Source organism: Orcinus orca, chromosome 3 (assembly GCF_937001465.1).
Source record: "Orcinus orca chromosome 3, mOrcOrc1.1, whole genome shotgun sequence".
In the NCBI taxonomy this organism is placed as follows: Eukaryota; Metazoa; Chordata; class Mammalia; order Artiodactyla; family Delphinidae; genus Orcinus; species Orcinus orca.
In genome coordinates this window covers 153,083,807-153,106,226 of record NC_064561.1, presented here as the reverse complement: position 1 = coordinate 153,106,226, position 22,420 = coordinate 153,083,807, and the positions used below count along the sequence as shown (strand labels likewise).

General features: G+C 36.4%; 1 protein-coding gene across 5 annotated transcripts in view; it reads right to left on the bottom strand.

Moving 5' to 3' along the window:
• Nucleotides 1–1,942: 1,942 nt before the first annotated feature.
• FYB1 (FYN binding protein 1) overlaps nt 1,943–22,420 on the bottom strand; it is a 184,135-nt gene continuing 163,657 nt past the window's right edge. For 4 of the 5 annotated variants that reach the window (XM_004265975.4, XM_033421231.2, XM_012531663.3 and 1 more), the window contains 7 exons: nt 22,221–22,246; nt 19,415–19,481; nt 16,603–16,693; nt 15,265–15,427; nt 7,508–7,541; nt 4,861–4,892; nt 1,943–4,087 (listed from right to left, as the gene is read on the bottom strand). In XM_004265975.4, the coding sequence (XP_004266023.1) occupies nt 4,065–4,087; nt 4,861–4,892; nt 7,508–7,541; nt 15,265–15,427; nt 16,603–16,693; nt 19,415–19,481; nt 22,221–22,246 (436 nt within the window). In that variant the 3' untranslated portion in view covers nt 1,943–4,064. Of the gene's footprint in view, nt 4,088–4,860; nt 4,893–7,507; nt 7,542–15,264; nt 15,428–16,602; nt 18,389–19,414; nt 19,482–22,220; nt 22,247–22,420 lie in introns of those variants that run through there. The other variant, XM_049708180.1, reaches the window with a different exon arrangement.

Sequence of the window (22,420 nt, the reverse complement as noted above, 5' to 3'; positions counted from 1 at the left end):
GGATGATACATTTGTCACTGAGATAGAATCTACAAGAGGGATCATCAACTGAAAGGGGGAAGAGAATGAGCTCAGTTTTGAGTCACATGAGTTAGAGGTACTTGTGGGATATCCACATAGAGCTGACTTGAGAGTAATTGCAGCAGAGATCAGACTGCAGCAAGTTGAAGATTGAATATAACTTAAGAATGTGGCAGAGGGTGAATAGAGGCCAGGGATTCCCAAACCTGGCTAAGCATTAAACTCATATTTAGAGTTAATTGAAAATTGATGGAAACCAGCAAGTTTCTACTGTGTAGCACAAGGAACTATACTCAATATTTTATAATAACCTATAAGGGAAAAGAATCAGAAAAATAGATAGATTATATATATGTAAAACCGAATCACTTTGCTGTATACCTGAAACTAACACAACATTATAAATCAACTATACTTCAATTAGAAATAATGATTGAGGGCTTCCCTGGTGGCGCAGTGGTTGAGAGTCCGCCTGCCGATGCAGGGGACACGGGTTCGTGCTCCGGTCTGGGAAGATCCCACATGCCGTGGAGCGGCTGGGCCCGTGAGCCATGGCCACTGAACCTGCGCGTCCGGAGCCTGTGCTCTGCAGCAGGAGAGGCCACAACAGTGAGAGGCCCGTGTACCGCAAAAAAAAAATAATAATAAAATAAAATAAAATAATAATAATAATGCTTGAAAAGTTTCTTCCCCAGAGATTCTATTCAGTTGATTTGAGGAGGATGTGTATTTTTACAAACTCTCCAGCGCTACTGTGTTCAGTGCAGGTCCTCTGGAAAGCAAACACCAAGATGGAGTGCAAGTGTAGTAATTTTCTGTGGGGGGGGGAGGGTGGCACAAATATATGTGTCAGAGGAAATGGGAGGGAGGTGGGGAAGGCTGGAGGAGCCATCAGGCAGCAGCGCAAGTCTGACCTCATGAAGGGAGGAGGGGGAGATGATTGGGTAGAAGCATCTCAGAGTGCTATGTGGGATAAGGAAGGGTTAGCCGGGCTGCTGGAAGCTTATGTATCTTTCAGGAACAGGCCTGCCATGCTCAATTGCTGGCTACACAGGAGCAGTCTGTGGGAAACGTGGCATTGGCACAACAGTGGGGATGGATTTCAGAGTGCAGAAGCTGGGGTCTTTGGTTAATTAAGCTCTCCGTGGTTGAAAGTCTGTGAGGCACATTCTCCTGGCTGCCACATATACCCTACTTTTTTTTTTTTTTGGCCACACCGGGCGGCATGTAGGGGTCTTACTTCCCCAACCAGGGATTGAAACTGTGCCCCCTGCAGTGGAAGCATGGGAGCCCTAACCACTGGACCACCAGGGAATTCCATATACCCTACTATTTTAAGACAATGAGATGAGGAAAGGAAGATAGAAATGGGCTGTAGTTAGAGAGGTATTTGGATTCGAGGCAAGGTTTCCTGCTGTTTTTCAAATAGGAAAGACTTCGGTATGTTTGTAAGCCTAGAAGAGGGAATCTGCAGAATGGAAGATGTTAAAGATAGAAAAGAGGAAGGGAAGGAGGGAAAGAGGGTTGGGGAAGAGGTGCAAGAGGGATGTTGAGAATGAATTAATTGTGGAGGAAGAAGACTCCAGAGAAGGTAGAAAGACGTAAGATAACAGGTTGTGGCTTTGACTCTAAGCAGTGACATCTTATTTTCTGGGATAGTGTCTGGATAGGGTTAAGGTTGAACGTTGTAGGAAGTTAAAGGGAACTGCACTTGGTTACCTCAATTTCTACCACAAAACAGGAGGCAAAGTATCAAGGGCACCAGTGGTGGAAGCTTTGGTCTTGAACAGGAGGTACCACCCCATCCGCTGAGGCGGAAATCAAAAGAGGTAAAAATGGGCTCAAAGACTCATAGATTTGGGATCAAGTTACAGGACAGAAGGGCTGATGGCCTTGATTTCTTGATAAGTAGGAGGCAAAGTTATCTGCTGAAGGTATTATTTATTTGTCGCTCTTCTCACATGACAAAATTCCTCACATAAAACCATAATAGAAATAATATTTAGTATATTAAAATTAATACTTCAGATATTTCTTTTATATTAAGATGATTGTCATAAATCTTTCATAAACATGTGTCTGTTTCTTGGTGTATAAAGCATAACTCTGAAAGATACCCTTGATATAATTTAGAATTTTAAAAACCGACATTGGGGCTTCCCTGGTGGCGCAGTGGTTGGGAGTCCGCCTGCCGATGCAGGGGACATGGGTTCGTGCCCCGGTCCGGGAGGATCCCACATGCCGCGGAGCGGCTGGGCCCGTGAGCCATGGCCGCTGAGCCTGCGCGTCCGGAGCCTGTGCTCCGCAACGGGAGAGGCCACAACAGTGAAAGGCCCGCGTACAGCAAACAAACAAACAAACAAACAAACAAACAAAAAACCCAAAAACTGACATTGTATTGAGTTTATACCATTCTCAATCAGAAGATAAAATTACTGGAAACATAATGTCAGTGTATGTTGTATATTTGTTACCAAATGTAACAAACAAAAACCACTTCTGGATGCTGTAATTTTATCTAGTATTAAAATAAATTCATCATGTGAGCAAATACTGGCTCTCCCTATCAAAAAGTAGACATCAAAATATTTCATAACTGGAGGGGGTCTTTGAGATTAGTGGCTTCTAATTTGGGGGCCTCAGACCCCCAGAGTATACACATTGAACAATAGTAGTTGATCTATTTTTAAATTTCAAAGCACCTAATAGAAATCCCACTTTACCCACATGAAGACTTTGAGTTCCTTTACAATTACTTGAAATTATTTCAATTCAGTGGGGCTACTCTTCAGACTCTCCAATGGGCCTCTGCAATATTAAAACATGGATAATGCATTAATCATTATTTAATCAATGAGTTTTAAAAATCAGCAAAACTTCTGAAACACAGGGCTAGGGTAGAGGGAGGATTATAGACATTTGAGGTAACTGATAGTGAAAACGTTGGGAAAAATTGACTTAGTCTAATCCTGAAATTTGCAGATAAGAAAACTAGGAGGAGGATAAATAATTTATCCAGTAACACATCATGGCTCATTAATAGCAGAGCCAGCATTAGGATTTTCATATTTTGGAAGCTGTGAAAAAATTTCCTATATGCTATTTTCTTGGGTGTTAGGTTTCTGCATTTTGTGTCGTGGTGTTTAGTGTTTTTAGCATTTGGAACCCAAATGCTTCACATTTTGTTTTTGGGTTATTTTTGGTTGAGTACGTACCAATAGGAAATACCCCAGCCCAAACGCTAAGGTTTATTAATTTGTATTTCCTCTGCTGGCCAACTTTCCAGTAAAGTGGTTTAAAATTTTTTTTCCATAGAGGTAATAGAGAAACAAAAACAGAAACCTTTAAAAGAGTCTTCATAGTAAAGAGATGCCATAAAAGGCTAGTTAATTTTGAACTCCATTCTTCCATTCTTCATAATTTTGGGGTGGTCTTCATTCATATCTAGTCTAGTTACAACAGTACTTTAAACAGAATTATATGGTAAACTTTATACAAAAGTTTTGCTACTACTATAATTTTTGAAAACATTTAACCCACCAGTAAGAGTGGAGACAGCCCTGCCTTTTAAAAGATAGATAATTTGAATAGAGAATATAAGATAGGATCATTAGAAGTACAAACAAGAGTTTTTCTTCTTATGAAAAGTTTAAAAATTTCCTTCCTTATATTTTTGTCATTCTTTATATTTCTTTAGACAACAGCCATTTTTTCTCGAAAGTTTTTTTTTTTTTTTTCCGGAAGGGAGAGTTGTCTATTGATGGTCTAAAAGAAGTGCTTATATAATTGTAGCTAAGGTAGAAGTGGGTATTTAATATTTCTTACATCTCATTGATGCAGTCTTCCAAGATGTTGATTAAGCAGGGAAATCATTTTCTAAATCCAAAATCTCAAAATGTATAAAAATAATCATAATTTTATAACAAATGGTAATAACTAGTTTTGTGCATTCATTTTCTATGATACCCGATAACATAGGCCAATTAAAACACAGACTTCACATTGTCATCAAATGAACATAGCAGAATGACCAAAGCTGAGAACTAGTCATTGTCATAGATGGAACCTAAAAGAAGAAAATACAAATTTAAATTAGTTACACAAAATACATATCCTCTAAGTGTTCCAACGCTGTAAATGTAAATGATTCATACTCTCCTGGTTTAGGATGAAAATAGGAGAATTGTCTCACTTTATGAAAAAGCATTTAAATCGAAGGCCATATATTTATTTAACATTCATTGCTCAGTGTACTTTTCCAAACAAAGTTTCTGGACAAATCTATTCTCTATCAAAATGAGACTCAAGATTATTTTACCTGGTACTTAATTAAATGTACTTTTTGATAGTAATTCTGAATGAGGTTGAAAATATTAGGTATCAGTAAGAATCATACATTTAAAAGGAGACTAAAAGGAACATAATTAACACTATGCTTCATTTCAGGTAAGATTAATTTTTTAGATCATAATTTAGAAATGTACAATGCTTAGATAATACTAGTGAGTAATACAGGTTATGAAATAAGTACCTACTTATTGTCGAGGCACAAATATTTTTGTGGATAAAAGCAATTCTTATTAAGATTCATGGTATAATGAAAAATACACTAATATTTCATTCTTTTGTTTTCAAAGAAAATAAATAAATTTTCAGTCATGTTCAAAAATAATTTTATTTCATTATACCATGGCATTTACCTTTCTTAACATTTTCAGGTGATTCAAATTCTAATCAGATTGGAAGGCTCTAATTAATCCAGCAAGCTATTTTCAGTATTTGTAAGAACAGTAAATTCACCATGACTGTTCTCTGTGCTGGGTGCCACGTGAGACTTACCATCAGCAATATCGTCATAAATCTCTCCATCACTGTAAATGTAGAAAATAAATTTTATTTTAAAGAAAGAATCGTCTTAACATTAAAGCAATATTTAGGTTATAAGTTTAATAATGTGATTTTATGTGACATAAGGCATTTAAGGGTGAGAAGTTACATTTATAAGTGGGAAGAAATTTCATATTCATCTGTATCTCCTTTCATTGACTTAATCTAATCCTCTGTTTCATTCTTATAGCGTGCACACACACACACACACACACACACACAAAATTTATTCCATATCATAGACATACAGAATAATGAAAACATGCCCCAAGAGCATAGACCTTGCCTTACTCATCTTTAGATAGAACTATAAGCCTAGCACACAACTGTCCTTGGTCAGTAGTGTTTGTTGAACTGAACAAACTGAAAAATCATGGCACAGTACTCCACTGGGGGCCCTAATCCAAAACTGTGATGGATCCTTTATGTTCAGTAATATCACATTTATACTACTTTCACTTGAACTTCAAATGTTGAATCAAATACAGAAATATTTGGCATAGGAAATGGGTGCATAATTTCTGCAATGTTTCTAATTATAATTTGTAAATATTAATTTAAAATATATAAATATTGGTTACAAAATAAGCAGCCAGGATATGGTTTGTATGGCGATTCTTTCTTTCTTTATTTATTTATAATTAATTAATTAATTAATTTTATTTTTGGCTGCGTTGGGCCTTCATTGCTGCACGCCAGACTTTCTCTAGTTGTGGCGAGCTGGGGCTACTCTTCGTTGTGGTGCGCGGGCTTCTCATTGCGGTGGCTTCTCTTGTTGCGGAGCACGGGCTCTAGGCACGCAGGCTTCAGTAGCTGTGGCACACAGGCTTAGTTGCTCTGCGGCATGTGGGATCTTCCCGGACCAGGGCTCGAACCTATGTCACCTGCATTGGCAGGCGGATTCTTAACCACTGCGCCACCAGGGAAGTCCTATTTTTTACTTTTTAAAGTTTTTGGCCATGCCGCGCAGCATGTGGGATCTTAGTTTCCCGACCAGGGATCGAACCCATGTCCCCTGCATTGGAAGCATGGAGTCTTAACCACTGGACTGCCAAGGAAGTCACTGTATGGTGATTCTTGTGTTATATAATTTAAAAAATATTTGTGGTTATAGGCGGCAGCCATAATAATCGTTCTGGTGAGTTTTACACATTTTAGGTTTTATCTGGTCCTGAATCTTTGTGAAATATTCTATTCTACACACGCACTGAGTTCCTCCTATGTACCAGGAGATATAAGTAAGACACAGTTTTTATTTCAAGAAACTTATAATCTAATGGAGGAGAGAATGATATGCAAGTAATTAAAGTAGAAAGAATTATAAATATTAATATAGCCTTGAAACGTAGGATACACAAATGTAAGGTGACTTTGTCATTTAGACCAGACCTACTCTTGGTTCCTATACTACCTCTGTGCATTTATCATGGAAGCAGCAGCAGGCTTTTCAAATTGCTGCCAACCATGGCAGATGCTGTGAGTTCCCTAGGTCTTCTGTTTGGATCCTTTCTCTGAGATTGAGGGAGGATTTGGCTAACGGAAATCTGATACAAATGCAAAGAGGACAGATTTTTTTCTATTATTCATTCAATAAACTTTTATTAAGTATTCACTTCAATAGGTAATAAAGCAATAATTACTTAGAGAGTACACTTTCTGAATTCTCTCTTCACTGATGAAGACATGGTCCCGTTATTTGTCATGCATTCTTTCCTTGAAATTTGTATCTTTCATAGAGTAAAACCTATTGAAAAGTCCCACACCTACTACTGTGATTAATGCTCTGAGGAAAATAAAAGTATTGTGATTATTTTTCTTTTGACTCTTTCCTGGTTTGCTGACAGAGCCCTTAACATTGCTTTGCCTCTTTCTGATTGGTGTCAGGTTACTTACGGATACAGTTTGTGAATCTTCCTTGATTTCTTAATCATGCTGAATTCTGTAAATCTCTGTATTGGTATATGACCTACCCTGATAATGGAGTTCATTTCTTGCACTGGTTTACTTGGAATAGGATCTTATAACATTGTGGGTGGACTCTAATAGCACTAGTACCAGACTGTGACAATGTCCTATTCATAAAAATAGAAGAATCATTGACCACTATCTTTTTCTGGCATGCTTCCAAAAAAGGCAACTTAATACTCTACTATGCCTAGTGTGAGTAAAGAAAAGCCTTCAATTAGGCGCCAAGCCATAAACCGTTAACAGGTGATATTTGTACCTACTCTGCAGACACTAATCGATACCTGATTAATTCAATTCAATCAACTGCATTAATAGCTAGTGAAATGCAAAGTGTTAGTGGTTTTGACCTGTCTCCAATATTTGCAATGTGTGTATCCAATGAATATATAAAACTAAGAACTGTATAAACGTGAGTGAGAAGGGCTCCTCCTTTATATTTAAAAGAGTGACCCTTTATCAAAACTAACTTCGTTATGGGTACTACCATATTGACATTAGTATAGCATATTGTTTTAAAATTTATTTATGATAGTTTAGTACATTATATTATGTAAGTGATATTAGGAAACTTTCTTAAAGAAAAGCATATAATTATTTTCGGAAGTATAGTAGTAGAAGAAAATGGGCTTACTTGTCTACCAAGTGACTCCGAAGGACATAACCGTCTAAGAAAGAAAAAGAAAATAAATTTTATTAACAGTACAAACTTGAAAAATCCCTACTATTTTTAAAGAAATTGAAATAGAATTTAATAATTAAAAGAATATATAATATATTGAATAATTATATCTATCTCCAAATATGACTTATTTTTCTTATTTGTGTCCACTTTTCTCTCCTTCCTTTTTTTTTTTAACATCTTTATTGGAGTATAATTGCTTTACAATGGTGTGTTAGTTTCTGCTTTATAACTTTTCCTCTTCTCTCTAACTTTTGTTTCTCTCTCTCTCCTACATGGCTCTTTTCCTCCATTTACAATCTTTCCTCCTTTCCCCCTTAAATTAAAAACCAGTACTTTCTTTTCTAAGCTACTGTAGGTTGTAGCACAATCTTCTTTCACATTTTAATCTATTTCTTTAAGGTGTTACCCACTTGACACAGTTTTAAGAATTTATTAAGCATAATTTCTCCTATGAAAAAAGTAGGTCACAGGTAGGGATTTTAAATATCACCAGGTCTAAGACTTAACTTTTCAAATTTTATTATACTGAACAGTCAGAACTGTGTTCCATTCCCCTTTCAGATCCGCAGTCTAGTGTTTACTTGGGGGAGTGTGCATTCTAAATGGTTTCAAAACAGCTCTCTTACAATGAGCGTGAAAGAGCTTTCACTATTGCTTTTGCCATTTGACAGAGCGTCAATGTTTGCATTTTCATCTTTCATGGAATAAATAATTATTAGAAGAGCACTAGTATCAGGGATTCTAGTGATTCTTCTGTTAAATGGAAAATAAACATTTTATACAAGAAAGCAAAGATTTTTTTTCACTTTATTTTTGCCCCTCTTGTGCAAAATACTCCTAAGAAAAAATATGGGCTGTTTTTCTTAAGAAAATGTCTGCTGACATCTAATTAATGTTACTAGCCTTTGGAATTATTGGTTTTGTGTTAGCACCTAGCCACTGTTGTATGTTTGGGATTAGTACCATTTATAGTCTTGTCAATACAGCTTCTAAATAACTTCTTTCACTGAGTCAGTCTATTGGTTTTGCTCCACCTCAGATCTAGTTTTGGTTCTAAATCAGAGCAAATGTGTAAAAAATGATAAAGCAGGAAGCTCACAAGCAAAAATTAATACCAACGTTAATAAACTTATGTAAACGTTAATAAACTTACATATTGCCATTGATTTAACATGCAAAATTTTTTAAAAGTTAGAATCAAAAAAAAAAAAAAAGTTAGAATCATACAACTGAAATTGTGGATTAAAAATTAAGAGAATGAACTTTCCCTTGAAATATTCCAGGGTAAAATCAATTCCACCAAAATTTTTTGTCAAGAAATTAACTACTTGTTGATGAAAATTGTTCATAAGAATCATATTTGGAAAATAAAGAATCAAAGTTATCTCTGAATTCCTGCAGCATGGCAGTAATGAAATGATAAAATGATAAAAGTACAATAAGTAATATTTTTCTCAGAGTATGAAAAATTAGACAATGTTATACCTTCCTTTTTATTTCAATTAAAGAAGTGGAAAAATTAATATAAAGGTCATCTAAAATTAGTATCTATGATCCTTGGGTAGACTTTGATTCCACAGTTCTTTCAGTCATTTCACGTTAACAAACTTTAAAAAAAAGTTAAGGTAGACATCATCATTTAGCGTAATTTTTAAAGGGGGATAATCTCATCTCTAACAAATTCAACTCTATGTGTGTCTCTCAAAAGAGAAACTCTGCAAATAACAGACTTTTTGAACAAATTGTGGATTTTGTGTCAGGCTTCCAATAATTGAAGTCTGTCTTTACTTGTACTTCTGTTTAGGACTAACATAAAGTATGAACCATTTCTACAGACAGTAAGAGTCACAAAGTTTTTTTTTTCGTTAGTTAAAATTGGTGGTTATGTTTTCATTTTGAATTTTCTCTTAAAACAAATTGGAAAATAAAACAATACAAGTAAGTGTTCCCATTGATATTCATGTTTAAATTAATAATTTTAAAATAACGACTGAAGCCTTTAACGGTGAAATCAATCTCATTGTGAGTTGTCTGGGCTTTGTAAAGTGTCTGAACTAAAATTAACATGTAGACAATTAGAGAAATGTATAAGAAGTAAGAAAATATTGCCAGAGATTGGAATTATTCTGGCCTCAAGTATATTTCTGTTGTTGTTTGTAAAATATATTTAGAAGGTCAAGAGAAACAAAATCCAAAACAAAGAGAATATAATCACCATTTCTGGAAATAAAAGGATTTTATTTTCTTGTGCTTGTAGGTCATCTACTTTTTAAAACTCAGTTATGCTAAAATTGTGTAGACCTGGATAAAACACTATCTGTAATTAGGCATAAAACAGTCCTTTCAATGACCAAAGTTAATAACTCATGATATAGAGCTTAATTACCTAACCTCACAAAGTTTATTATAAAAAAATATATTTTCCTAGCTTCTCAAATCCCTATTACATTTCCTCCTGTATCTTGACTCTTCAAGAGCTCTAAGGAGCAGCTTTTTCTTTTGTTGAAGGCTCTAACGTTGTTGCCGTTTTGTTGTTTTTGTTGTTGTGTGAGCTACATAAACATCAACGATTGTGAATATTATTTAAGAACAAACTTATCAAGGGGTTGGGGTGTGGGATGGTACTGTGCTGCTCTACTTTAGTTCCCTGAAATGATGTGATCATTTGGGGCTCATAAACTATGAAATCACTATTATATAGCACTTTTGTAGGGTTAACGACTTTTAATACAGCATAGGTTTTGCTGTCTCGTACCTTTAAAAATCTCCGCTGAAACTTCATTCTATTACAAGCATGATTCATGGCAGTGTCAAAACAAGTGTCTTACCATGAAGTTTTAAACCACTTCTCCATGATAGTTCCTAGACACAATTTTTTTTTTTTTTGCAGTAGAAAAATGTTCTCTGCTCACATGTTCCATGAACATTCATCATAGGGAATGTAATGAAAAATACAAACAAATGAAATAAACAGAAAACCTCATCATAGTTCTGTAACATGCAGAGTGGCTGCTGTGTTTAGTTAGCTCTATAATATCGTGGGCACTGGCACACCAGGGATGCTCACAGATAATATGAAATTATCATTAGGAAATCTCACATTCATAGAGCAGAACACAGCGACTTGACACAAATGTTTTGAAATATGTGGTGGGTAGAGTTGGTTAAGAAAGTAACACCCACCCACCATTTGTGCCAGTTAATTTCTTCCCAAAACATTTACTTGCTACAGTGCAGATGTGTCGCAGGACTAATGACTCACCTTTCAGAAGGGTGTTGTGAATATAAAATTACCAAGGATATACAAAACCATCTTTGGAAAAAATATCTTTGTTCTAATATTTTCAAATTTTTTACTCAATAAAAATGACAAATTTTATTATTTCGTTTGTTGTGAGCAAGTCCAGAAATAAAGTTAAACTTACTCAATTTGGCCTCATGCAGTTTAAAAACAATGAAGTCATACTGCATAGATTTACTAAGGCAAGTGGAACAACGTCCGACTTCAAGAGAAAATGCTCATAATGTAATAGAAATTAAAAACAAAATGCAGTGTATAATGCTAAATATAAATTATTATCCTAGTTCTATAAAAATGTTCTCTTTCCCTCTCTCTTTTTCTCTCCCTACTTATTTTTAGGGCTTCAAATCAGGTGACATTAAATTTCTGAATACAAAAATTTTCTTCAGTGAACATGTGTTGTTTTAAAATCGAAACCAAAATTACCTAAGCAAAGAAATCATCAATTGGATTTGGGGACACCCAAAGCACCTTTAAAATTCCCCTTCCTTTGGTGCCCAAAGGAAATGGACAACATTTTGATCACAAATAACTCAGCTCATGTCTCATTCCACACTTTTTTGTAGAAAAATTTTCTCCAGCGACAAGAGGTGGGAAAACTCACAGCTTATGAGACTTTGAGTTGAGGAACATGCACAAATATTAGCGAGAAATTCTAAACATTTGGGAATGTGCCAGAAATATATATTTAAGATCTCAATGCCTCTACAATGTGCTTTTCTACAAGTCAGTGGGTGAGACTCGATCAAATGCGATAATGCCTGTAAAAGTGGCTTGTACTCTACTCCACAGTGGGAAGGGATTACTGTTAATGATTTAGCCTCTCATATCTATCATTACAAATTAGGTTTAAGTAAACTATGGTTTTCTTTTTTTTTTTTGGATGGATTAAAGAAGAATAGAAAGTAAGGAAAATGTTAGGGTCATCATGATGTTGGACTGCAAATGTCGTTACTGCTAATTAGATGTAGAAAAAAGGAACTGAAAGATTCAGAGTCTCCCAAACGATACACAACAAGTGAACCACATCACTATGGCTAAGACAGAGAAGTTCTGTCTTCTAACAAGTTAAACTATTCAACGGACTTCTTCCTGTGAATGTCAGTATGTCAGATTTTCATCTGGTTATCCAACTGCAATCTCCAAATTGTTATACTCAATTCAGCAAGCCCCAAACAAGGTGCCAGGCAGTGTAGAATGTGTTGGCAATACAATGTTGAGAACATTTCACTGAAGCTACTCTCAAGCTCCGTCTCATAAGAGTAATAGATTGGAAAAACAGGAAGGACAGTGACAGCAATAACAGTAGTGGCATGGTGCAGCAAGGGAGAGATTAATTGTGTTAGGGTGGCTGCAGAGGAGTGAGTGAGTGTGCTTCCAATTTTAGATGACAACTGGGTTGTTTTTAATAGATAATTTATGGGCATTCCAAGCAGAATAAAATAGCATAGAAGGATGAAATAGCATAATTTATTCAGGGAATGACAAATGAGTAGTTTACATTTCTGGAGTGTTAGTTGCAGATGGGAAATAGTTGATGAAGGTGAGGCTAGATCACAAAGGGTTTTATATACTAACCCTAAAGACTTCATGTTTTTAAAAATAATCTTTGGGTAACAGTATGGTGAGTGGATTGGCTGAGAGAAGGGTAAGGGAGACATATCATTTGAAAGGCTATTGCAATAATCCAGGTGAGGAAGGGTTAAATCCATACAACAATTGTCCCAAATCCTATGGAGGTATTTGAGGAATAGATCAGAAATTAAGAAAATTAAGAAATTTAAATTAAATTTAAAATTAAGAAAATTAAACATCCAGTTCAAGGAAAGACTAACCAGCAGTTTTAGAAAAATTAAGAAAAGCAAGAGATTTGGAAAAATAAAAGGGAAATTAAGCAGATATGATCATTGAATTGTGGAATAATGAAATCGCAGATGCTCTTGGTGGCCTTCCCACCTGCCCAGGAGTAGGCTTCAATTCCTGATGGACACAGAGTTGATGTATAAGTACCCCAGTTTGTTTCCCACCGGATGGGATAACACTGCCACTCCGATTTCCCAACTGATTAAGCTCCTACTACCCAAGTGTACCTTTTTTTGATAACAAGATTTTATTAGCTGCCTTCTCTTCCCAGTTTATTAACAAGATTTTATTAGCTGCCTTCTCTTCCCAGTCTACTTCTCCATGTGCTCATGGGAGTATCCCAGAATCTCCTCCCAAATGGGAAAGCCAAACTAAGACAAAGTCCAGGCCAAAGAAAGTCTATAAATAAAAAACAACTAGTACGCAAGTGCTACTGATATAATCATCTGGTTTTCATTCTGTCCGAGGTGGACCCTAAAACCACCTAAGAATTGAATTAGTTATCAGTGAGCTTGAGAATTGTAAGGTGCATTGGTCCTGCCGCAGAAAAAAAAAAAAAAAGAAGAAGATAAAAGGTACAAGGAACTCTTGATTTTATCTACCAGAATGTCATGTAATGTTTTCACCTCTCATTTTTAACAGATGATAAATTCTAAGAGGATAGGAGTCCTCCAGTATTCATAGCAGTATTTAGAATTATTGATGTCGAAGTAGAAAATGATAGCAGACTACAAATTATCCCAGAATGGCTGTTGCTTTTCCTCATTCTTAGGGTCTACTGGTTCCTAGGTAGGAGTCTCCTCTGAATTTCTGTTTTTGATGCTGAATCTACATCTGCTCATCTGTATCTATACATGTTTGTTGTTGAGGTCATTTATATCCTGTTACTCAGAGTATGTTCTGCGGACCAGCAGCATCAATTACCTGCGAGCTTGGGAAAACACCTTACCTCAGACCTGCTAAGTTAGAATCTGCATTTTTAACAAGATCCCCACATGAAGTGTATGTACTTTGGAGTCGAGGAGCATTGCTCTAGATGGGATTTGTTGCGGGGACAGAAATCTCAGGACAGCAGGTCAAGATAAATCTGAAGCTTTTCCCCTGGAGAAAGGTCCACATGACAAGTACTAGAACAATTCTCTGTTGTGAAAAATGTGAAATAATTTGGAAAGTAGAGGGAAGGAAACATATCATTTAGGTCCATCACCCTAATCAGCCGCTATTAGGATTTTAGTTTGGTTTCTTTTATTTACATATTTTTTAACATGGCTGTAAATAAATCCTATCCTACTTTAAGCAGGCTTCTTATTCCTCTTACTGTTGTATCATGAGAATTTCCTCATGCTATCATAATCACCCTGGAAAATACTCAGTTTATATATTTATCATAACTTATTTAATAATTTTAAAAATTTGAACATTTTAAAATATTTTGATGACCTTTTAAAGCATGTAGTTATTCTGCATTTAAGACTATTCCTTGGGGTACATCTTCACAAATCCTGGTCTGAATGGGGGTTTTCTTTGTCTTCTGGAGCTCCATCTTTGAATTATCTCCAGTAACCTTCAAGTCGTAACACTACATACCCCTGCCTGTTATCCTTTGCACCCACATTCCATTTTTTCCTTTTAAAGCCAACCACACCCCTTCCATAAAAGCTTTAGATCCATTTTCCCCACCCTTGAGTCACTGTATTTTATTCTTAAAACATCTACTTCGGTTCCTGTACCTGAGTCACCTTCCTGTCATTAAAATTGAACTCAAAGTTTGTGTTTTCCGTGCAGACTTACCGAGCTGATATGGGACAGCCATGTTGGCCATTCAATTTTAAATATAGGACAACATAATTTTGACTTACTCTTCTCTGGACGTTAAATGAAATAAGCTTCCTTTTAAAACTGGACAAAAACATTTCCATCTGCCAGCTTTAGTAGCTGAGAAAGTCAGAGAGGACAGGACACTCTTGTGTTTATTTGGAATAGAATGTCGTATTAAATGTGGCCGAACAGGAAGTGAAAACAAGTGAATTTGCAAGGTAGGAAAACTGGAGATTCTAGGTGTGACATATGTGATATAATTTCAAACCAGACCAGAGCAAGAACCACTCACTACTTTAGCAGAGTGGTTCTCACTTTAGTGTACGTAGGAGCAAACTAGGGAAGCCGTTATGATCACAGACTCTGTCTTGACCCACGGAGTACATGACTCAGCAAGTCAAGGGTGGGTCCAGGGTGTTAGAATTGTAATACACACAGGAGTTTTCTGATGCTGGTGGTCTGGGGACCACATTTTCAGAAGCACGAATTTGGCATAACTTTGGCAACTCAGTGCCAAATATAGCAGGTGGGAAATGAAAAAAAAAAAAAAATTAAAATAAAATACATTGATTCCAACACAGCGAGGTCTCCAGTTTCTTAATGTTTTCCACAACTCACAAAGCATGGAGCAAAAACAGTTAATACAAATAGGAGTGATCACTAAAACTTGTTTAGTCATTAAATTCTGGGGCGTCCTAGCAATAAAGAATAAATAGTGACTTACATTTTCCTTCTTCATTCCTGCAGAGAACTTTTGTATCATCTGTGTTTTGTATAACTTCCAGGGATTCTCCAGGCTTCACCTGTAGATCTCTGTTCCCCCACTTTTTAGAAGTTAAGTAGGGTGCAACTTTGGTGTAATAGAGGACTCTAATTTCACCATCAAACTGGAAAAATAAGGAAAAACATTTACCTTATTGATTGATGCGTAGTATTAAAGTAATTCATTTAGGACAGATTTATTAAGAAAATCTTTGTTAAATAACTAGTTCCTTGTTTTCAAAAAATAACAAAACCTTCTTTGGAGAAAAATCACTCATAACCTCACCAACCTAATAATAATTACTATTATTATTTTATTTTTTTTGGCTGTACGCAGGCCTCTCACTGTTGTGGCCTCTCCCGTTGCGGAGCACAGGCTCCGGACGCGCAGGCTCAGCGGCCATGGCTCATGGGCCCAGCCGGTCCGCGGCATGTAGGATCCTCCCGAACCGGGGCACAAACCCGTGTCCCCTGCATTGGCAGGCGGACTCTCAACCACTGAGCCACCAGGGAAGCCCCTAATAATTATTTTTAAAATAAAAAGTTTTTTAAAATTTAAGATGTAATGCATGTGTTGATTTGTCGCACTCATATATTGCAAAATGATAACAACCAGAACGTAAATTCTATTGGCTTGATCACCTCGCAATATTACCATTTCTTTTTTTATAGTGAGAACATTTAAGATTTGCTCCATTAGGGACTTCCATGTATATAATACCGTATTGCTAACTATAAGCACCGTGCTGTAATTAGATCCCTAAAACTTACTCATCTAACTACTGAGTATTTGTACCCTTTGACAGACATCTCCCCATGCTCCCCTTCTCTGGTAACCATGATTTTACTCTTGATTTCTGTGGGTTTGGTTATTTTAGATTCCACATACAAGTGATATCACACAGTATTTGTCTCTGTCATTCTGACTTATTTTGCTTAGTATAATGCTCTCAAGGTGCAACCATGTTGTCACAAATGGCAGGAGTTCCTTGTTTTTCGTGGCTGAATAATATTTCACATGTATCTATCTATCTCACATCTTTTTTATCTATTCTATTTTTAGCTTACCTTCTGATTAAGTTTCAAAGGACAGCTAAATTTAGATGATTATCACAGTACATATATTGCGTATGAGAGTTTACTTAATTTCTTATAGGAATAAATTTAAATCTAAAATAAATTTTGTAGAAAATAAAGGAGTTGTGATGGAGAACTGTGATATTGATAATTACACTTTTAAAAATCATCAATTTTTTCATTAGCACTTTGAACTTTGTATGATATTTAAAGGTAAACATACTTTAAATTTTTTCCTGAAGTCTTTTTCTTCTTTTTCTTGCTTTTTTAGTTTCTTAGGGTCTTTTTCTTCTGCCTTGGCCTTGGCTCCTTGACTAGGATGGCAGAACACACATAAAATAGCATTTAGTTTCAAAATATAAGAAGAATAGTGTATAACAGACAATTCATAACATTACATTTTTGTTAAATTTCATTTTCAATTATCATTGTTAGAAATCTAGTACATTCATTGTAATAAATGATGACATTTCATAATGCAGAATAGATTTTCAAAAGAATACAGACTGAGTTAAAATGGAAGTGAGAGATAATGTATTATGTTGAATGGTATAAAATGACTGAAGTATAGTTTAAACATCGTTACATACCAGCAGTTTCATATGATTCAACCTATTCTTGAACCCCTTATATTTTTCAACCCTTCCTAGATAATTAAGTGGTTTGGCTAATGTCATAGAAAAGGCTTTTTAAAAAAGAACACTTTGTGAAAGACTGATTTTTATGGCTTAAAAAATTTATCTATATATAATCTACTTAAAACAAAGCCAGGGTCACATCTCATGATACCAACTAAAGCCAATTATTATAAGACAGGTGAACAGCTCTGAGGTAGTGATTCTCCAGCCTGGCCACATAGAGGATCACCTGGGAAGTTTTTAAAAAATACCACTGCCCTTGTCTAATTCCCAGAAATTAAATTAATTAAAAATTCTAATTAATTAAATTGAGTGAGGTCCAGGTACTGACGTATGTATTTTAAAAGTTCCCAGGTGATATTAATTTGCAACCAAGGTTGTGAACAATTCCTGGATTAAGTATGGATGTTAGGGAAAGGCTGTGACTCTCTGTAGGAGGGAATTTAAAAAATCAGAATATTTGTGAATAATGAAAAATTTTAAACACTGACATTAATTTTGATTACCTAAGGTAAAGTTTTGTTTGTAACTGATTTATTTAAAAATTTTGAATCTTAGAATTTAGTTCATTCACTGGGAAATGAATTAGCACACTGTCCTGCCCTAGGTTCTGCATTGTCCCTCATACCTTCTCTCTGATGGTACCTGGGTAGTAGTGGAATCGCTGGCCCGGATTAGCACTCTGGAGCAATCAGAATATACATGAATGTTAAAAATGCCCCACAAGCTCTCGTTAAAGGTAATTTATTGAAATTTATTTAAAAAAATAGAATGCTGTGTTAGAGACACACGATTGCCTTAAACTCTGAAAATAAGCAACGGGAAAGAAATTAGTACATATCGCACAAAGTTTAATCAGCTGGGGCTTATTTTGCTTAAAGAAAAGGGCCAGTGGGTGACTCTGGGTTCCTAGAGAGCTATTTAATGGAATGTGGTGGCATTTCTACAGTAATATTAAAGACAAAAATGTGCTTAAAACTGTCAGGAATAGAAGCGACGTCCCAATGGTGAGGAATATTAAAACTTAACATATTTCTGAAGATTAGATTTTCCTTTCATGGAGAACTGAAAAAGGAGAATGATTCTCCTTTCATATTTCTGGTGTGTTTTGCCTGTAGAACTTGATCTTCTTATATAAATAACAGGATATTTTCCCCTCAGTTTCTTTGATCTTGCTCTTGTTGTGTAAAATTAGTTTAACAATGTTGGTAAAAAAAACGAAAAAAGAGGGGCTTCCCTGGTGGTGCAGTGGTTGGGAGTCCGCCTGCCGATGCAGGGGACACGAGTTCGTGCCCCGGTCCGGGAGGATCCCACGTGCCACGGAGTGGCTGGGCTCGTGAGCCATGGCCGCTGAGCCTGCGCGTCCGGAGCCTGTGCTCCGCAACAGGAGAGGCCACAACAGTGAGACGCCCGCGTACCGCAAAAAAAAAAAAAAAAAAAAAAAAGACAAAAACATAAACTTAGAGTTCACTCATGCATTTTTTACCAGTACAGCTCAGAAGACACCACTTACTGTATTCCATTGATGTTACTTCTATCCTTTAACTGATCAACTTCAAGATCTTTTTATTCATCTTTCTTTTTTCTTGAAAAAGCTAGAGAGGTGTTCTTGCTTCCATACATAGCATGTATCAGATCATCTCACATATTTATTGGGGTATAAAAAAGCATCCTAACATGTTATTTTCTATTACAAAAGAATTTTGTAAAGGTACTCCTCTTCTATTAATTGATTTTAGGTTTTCTTACAACTTTTGTCTAAAATTAAATTGAAGCCTTAGGTAAGTTAAAGAATGTCACTATTCACTGTTGACTGTTTTTGTTTGAATGGAACCTTTGAGAATCAGATGATTTTGTGAAAAAGTGACATAACTCGTAAAAGTCCTTTCAAAACACAAATCTGCTCTCTTTTTTTTTTCATAAAAGGAAACGATCTTCTTGTGGAGGATGGAGGAGGCTTGAAGCAGGTGGGTTAGGATTGAGACATAAACTAAGCAGTGTGTTCAAGATAAAAAACGTTTTGAGAAAAAAGTAAAAAAGGGAGCGAATGAATCAGTGAGAGCAGTTGCGATCAGGCTCTCAAATATTTTCCCAGTGAATGAGTGAATAAATGAATGAAGACATTGGTGAGTCATAGGTCAGAAGATAATCAGGGGTCAGGAAGAAGGACCACTGGGAAGGGGTGAGGGGAAGCGAGAGAGAGAAGGAGGAGGAGAACCTGGGCTATCCATCCATTCACAAACCTGGCAGAGAGGTCAGAGTTGGGATCAGGGAGAGGACGACAGAGCCAACGGATGGCACACAGTACACACGCCCTCACTGGGGTTTTATTCCAGCTGAATTTTCTTAAACCGTCTGATTTTCATAACTTCACTGTAATGAGAACATTTAAATTACCTCATCTCTGGTGGTGGAGCAGGGAAATCAGAGGCATCCACATCGTCATAAACGTCATCTCCCATGTCTAACAAAAGACACAATAGCAAATGTTGAAACACTGTTAATGTACATTTTGATATGAGCATTCAATGGGATTTTAATATAAAGATTGTTTCAAGGACAACAAAATAAGTTTTCCTGAGGTCTCTGTACATTTCTCCTGGAAGCACTGCCTATTCCTTAAAAGGGAGAGAGAGGTTCCTCTCTTCCTTGATGATTGTGTTAAATATCCCTCAAAAAGAAAAACAACAACAACAACAAAATAGTGACAATGATAATAACTATTGTTATCAGGAAAAAAACCCTTAAGCAGTGACTGAGAGTATTTGAATATCCACAAGTGTGATGAATTGTAAGATTAGTAGATTGCTGACAAGCAAATCAATATTACTGGCCATTGGCTGCAGGTAGAGATTGAAGTAAAGATTTTGATGGGATTTGGGGTGCTAGGATAATATATATCACTTTATTTATATGTCTTTGTCTTTGTGCCTATCTATCTCTCATCTATCTATCTATCCCTCTTTTTTACTCATTGATCTGTCTTTATTAACTTTTACCTTGTAGGAATATTATGTGTGGCACTATTGTAAAATAAAAGACACTTCTGATACCAGCAGGTCTTGAGAATCAGTATTGGTGGAAAAGTTGCTATGACCTTAACTGGTTCAATGGCTTTTCCAATATGTAGACATTTTTCTTGATCCTAGACTTCTTGTTAATAAAGTCAGGAGGAATGCATCCTCTCTACACCTATTAAGTTGCTCCACAGCAAATTAAGCTGAAGAGATGAGTTGAAGAGAGTACAAATGTTTTAAGAAATGATTATCACAGAAAGTTTAAAATGCTCTCTGGTAGTGGTAAGGATTTGATTTCCTTTAAAAAATCCCCCCCCCCACCTTGGGACTTCCCTGGTGGCACAGTGGATAAGACTCTACGCTCCCAATGCAGGGAGCCTGGGTTGATCCCTGGTCAGGGAACTAGATCCCACATGCATGCAACAACTAAGAGTTCCCATGCCACAACTAAGGAGCCGGGGAGCCGCAACTAAGGAGCCTGCTTGCCGCAACTAAGACCTGGTGCAACCAAAAAAAAAATCCCCCCCTTCTGTATATATGTACACACATATATATATATATATGCTCTGTATATGTATGTATATATGTTTGTGTGTGTGTGTGCTTGTGTGTGTATTTTCCTCCCACTCAGGTTAAGTAATTTCACAGGATAAAACGTGCTCAACTATATGAAGAATCTATAATAAATATGTAAAAATATTACATATCACTGGTTTCCAGAAAGGGAAAAGTTACTATTCCATGCACATGCACTTAATACACCTTTGAGAATGAAAGAAAATTAAAACAAGAAACACATTTTTTACTTATTTGATCACATTTTTTCCATTTTGTTCCTACTATTTGTGGAGCTAAGTTTCTTTTTTTTTTTTTTTTGCGGTACGTGGGCCTCTCACTGTTGTGGCCTCTCCTGTTGCGGAGCACAGACTCCAGACGCACAGGCTCAGCAACCATGGCTCACCGGCCAAGCCGCTCCGCGGCATGTGGGATCTTCCCGGACGGGGCATGAACCCGTGTCCCCTGCATCGGCAGGCGGACTCTCAACCACTGCGCCACCAGGGGAGCCCCAGAGCTAAGTTTCTTGAGTACTTTTTGAAAATTATAGATTAAGATATAAGCTTATCAGTTATTGATCAATTTGAGTTAGAGCCTTACATATTTTCAAATTGATAACTGAAAACAAAGTCAGATAAACAGTCTGGAAGAATAGATTATCTTTGTGTTTGGTTTGCTCTTTCAATTTATTTATTTATTTATTTATTTTCATGTTGGGGGTAGGAGTTTATTAATTAATTAATTTATTTTTGCTGTGTTGCATCTGCATTTTTGTGCGAGGGCTTTCTGTAGTTGTGGCAAGTGGGGGCCACTCTTCATCGCGGTGCGCGGGCCTCTCGCTGTTGTGGCCTCTCTTGTTGCGGAGCACAGGCTCCAGACGCACAGGCTCAGTAGTTGTGGCTCACGTTGCTCCGCGGCATGTGGGATCCTCCCAGACCAGGGTTCGAACCCATGTTCCCTGCATTAGCAGGCAGATAGATTCTCAACCACTGCGCCACTAGGGAAGCCCTCTTTCAATTTATTTACAAGTCAAGATAAACTTTTTGAAAGCCCCTGAATATTCTTGTGAGACATTTTATTTTGTTCAAAGTAAACTTAAGAAAACTCCTTTAAAGATCTGTCTCAGCAGGGGTAAAAAAATAAGCTGATCAAAATTGTACAAAGAAGAAACTGTTTCACATCGAGCAGTGGAAAATTTTCCAAAGACAATATAAGTGATACATTTTAAAAATCAAAGAAATTTAGATTTAGAAGGACCTTCATGGCATATAATGTGGCATGTTTTCAGAAATCTTTATGCATAAGTCCAATACACCAAGCTCTGACTGAATTGGGGTGGGGAGGGTCCATGGGGAATGTTGGGGTCCATCCCTACTTGGCCCTTTCTCCATAGTGATCCTATGGCTGGAAGAACTGTTCAAAATTCATGATATTTTAAAATTTCCTCTTCCCACTATTTTACTGTTGAGAAACTGTGGTGACCCCAGGTGAAGTTACTTGACAAGGTTACACAATTTATTATTTTCAGAGTCAGGACTTTAATTCAGACAGCGTGACTATAGCCAATCCTTTCCACTACCTCATCTGCAAGAAGTGAGATATAAAATATACAATTAGCTTTTATTACTTACCCACTTGTTTAGGAGGAGAAGGGAAACTGGAAAGAAAATGATAACACAGTTATAATCAGACCAATATAAACACAGAAATTGAGTCTTTTATTTAGGAGAGACATGAATAGCCTGGAGGCTTATAAAGTCTAATTAATCTGCTGACTGTCATTCCTTTCTCATCCTCCATTTCTCTGCTAAGTCCCAAGTTTTTGTCCATC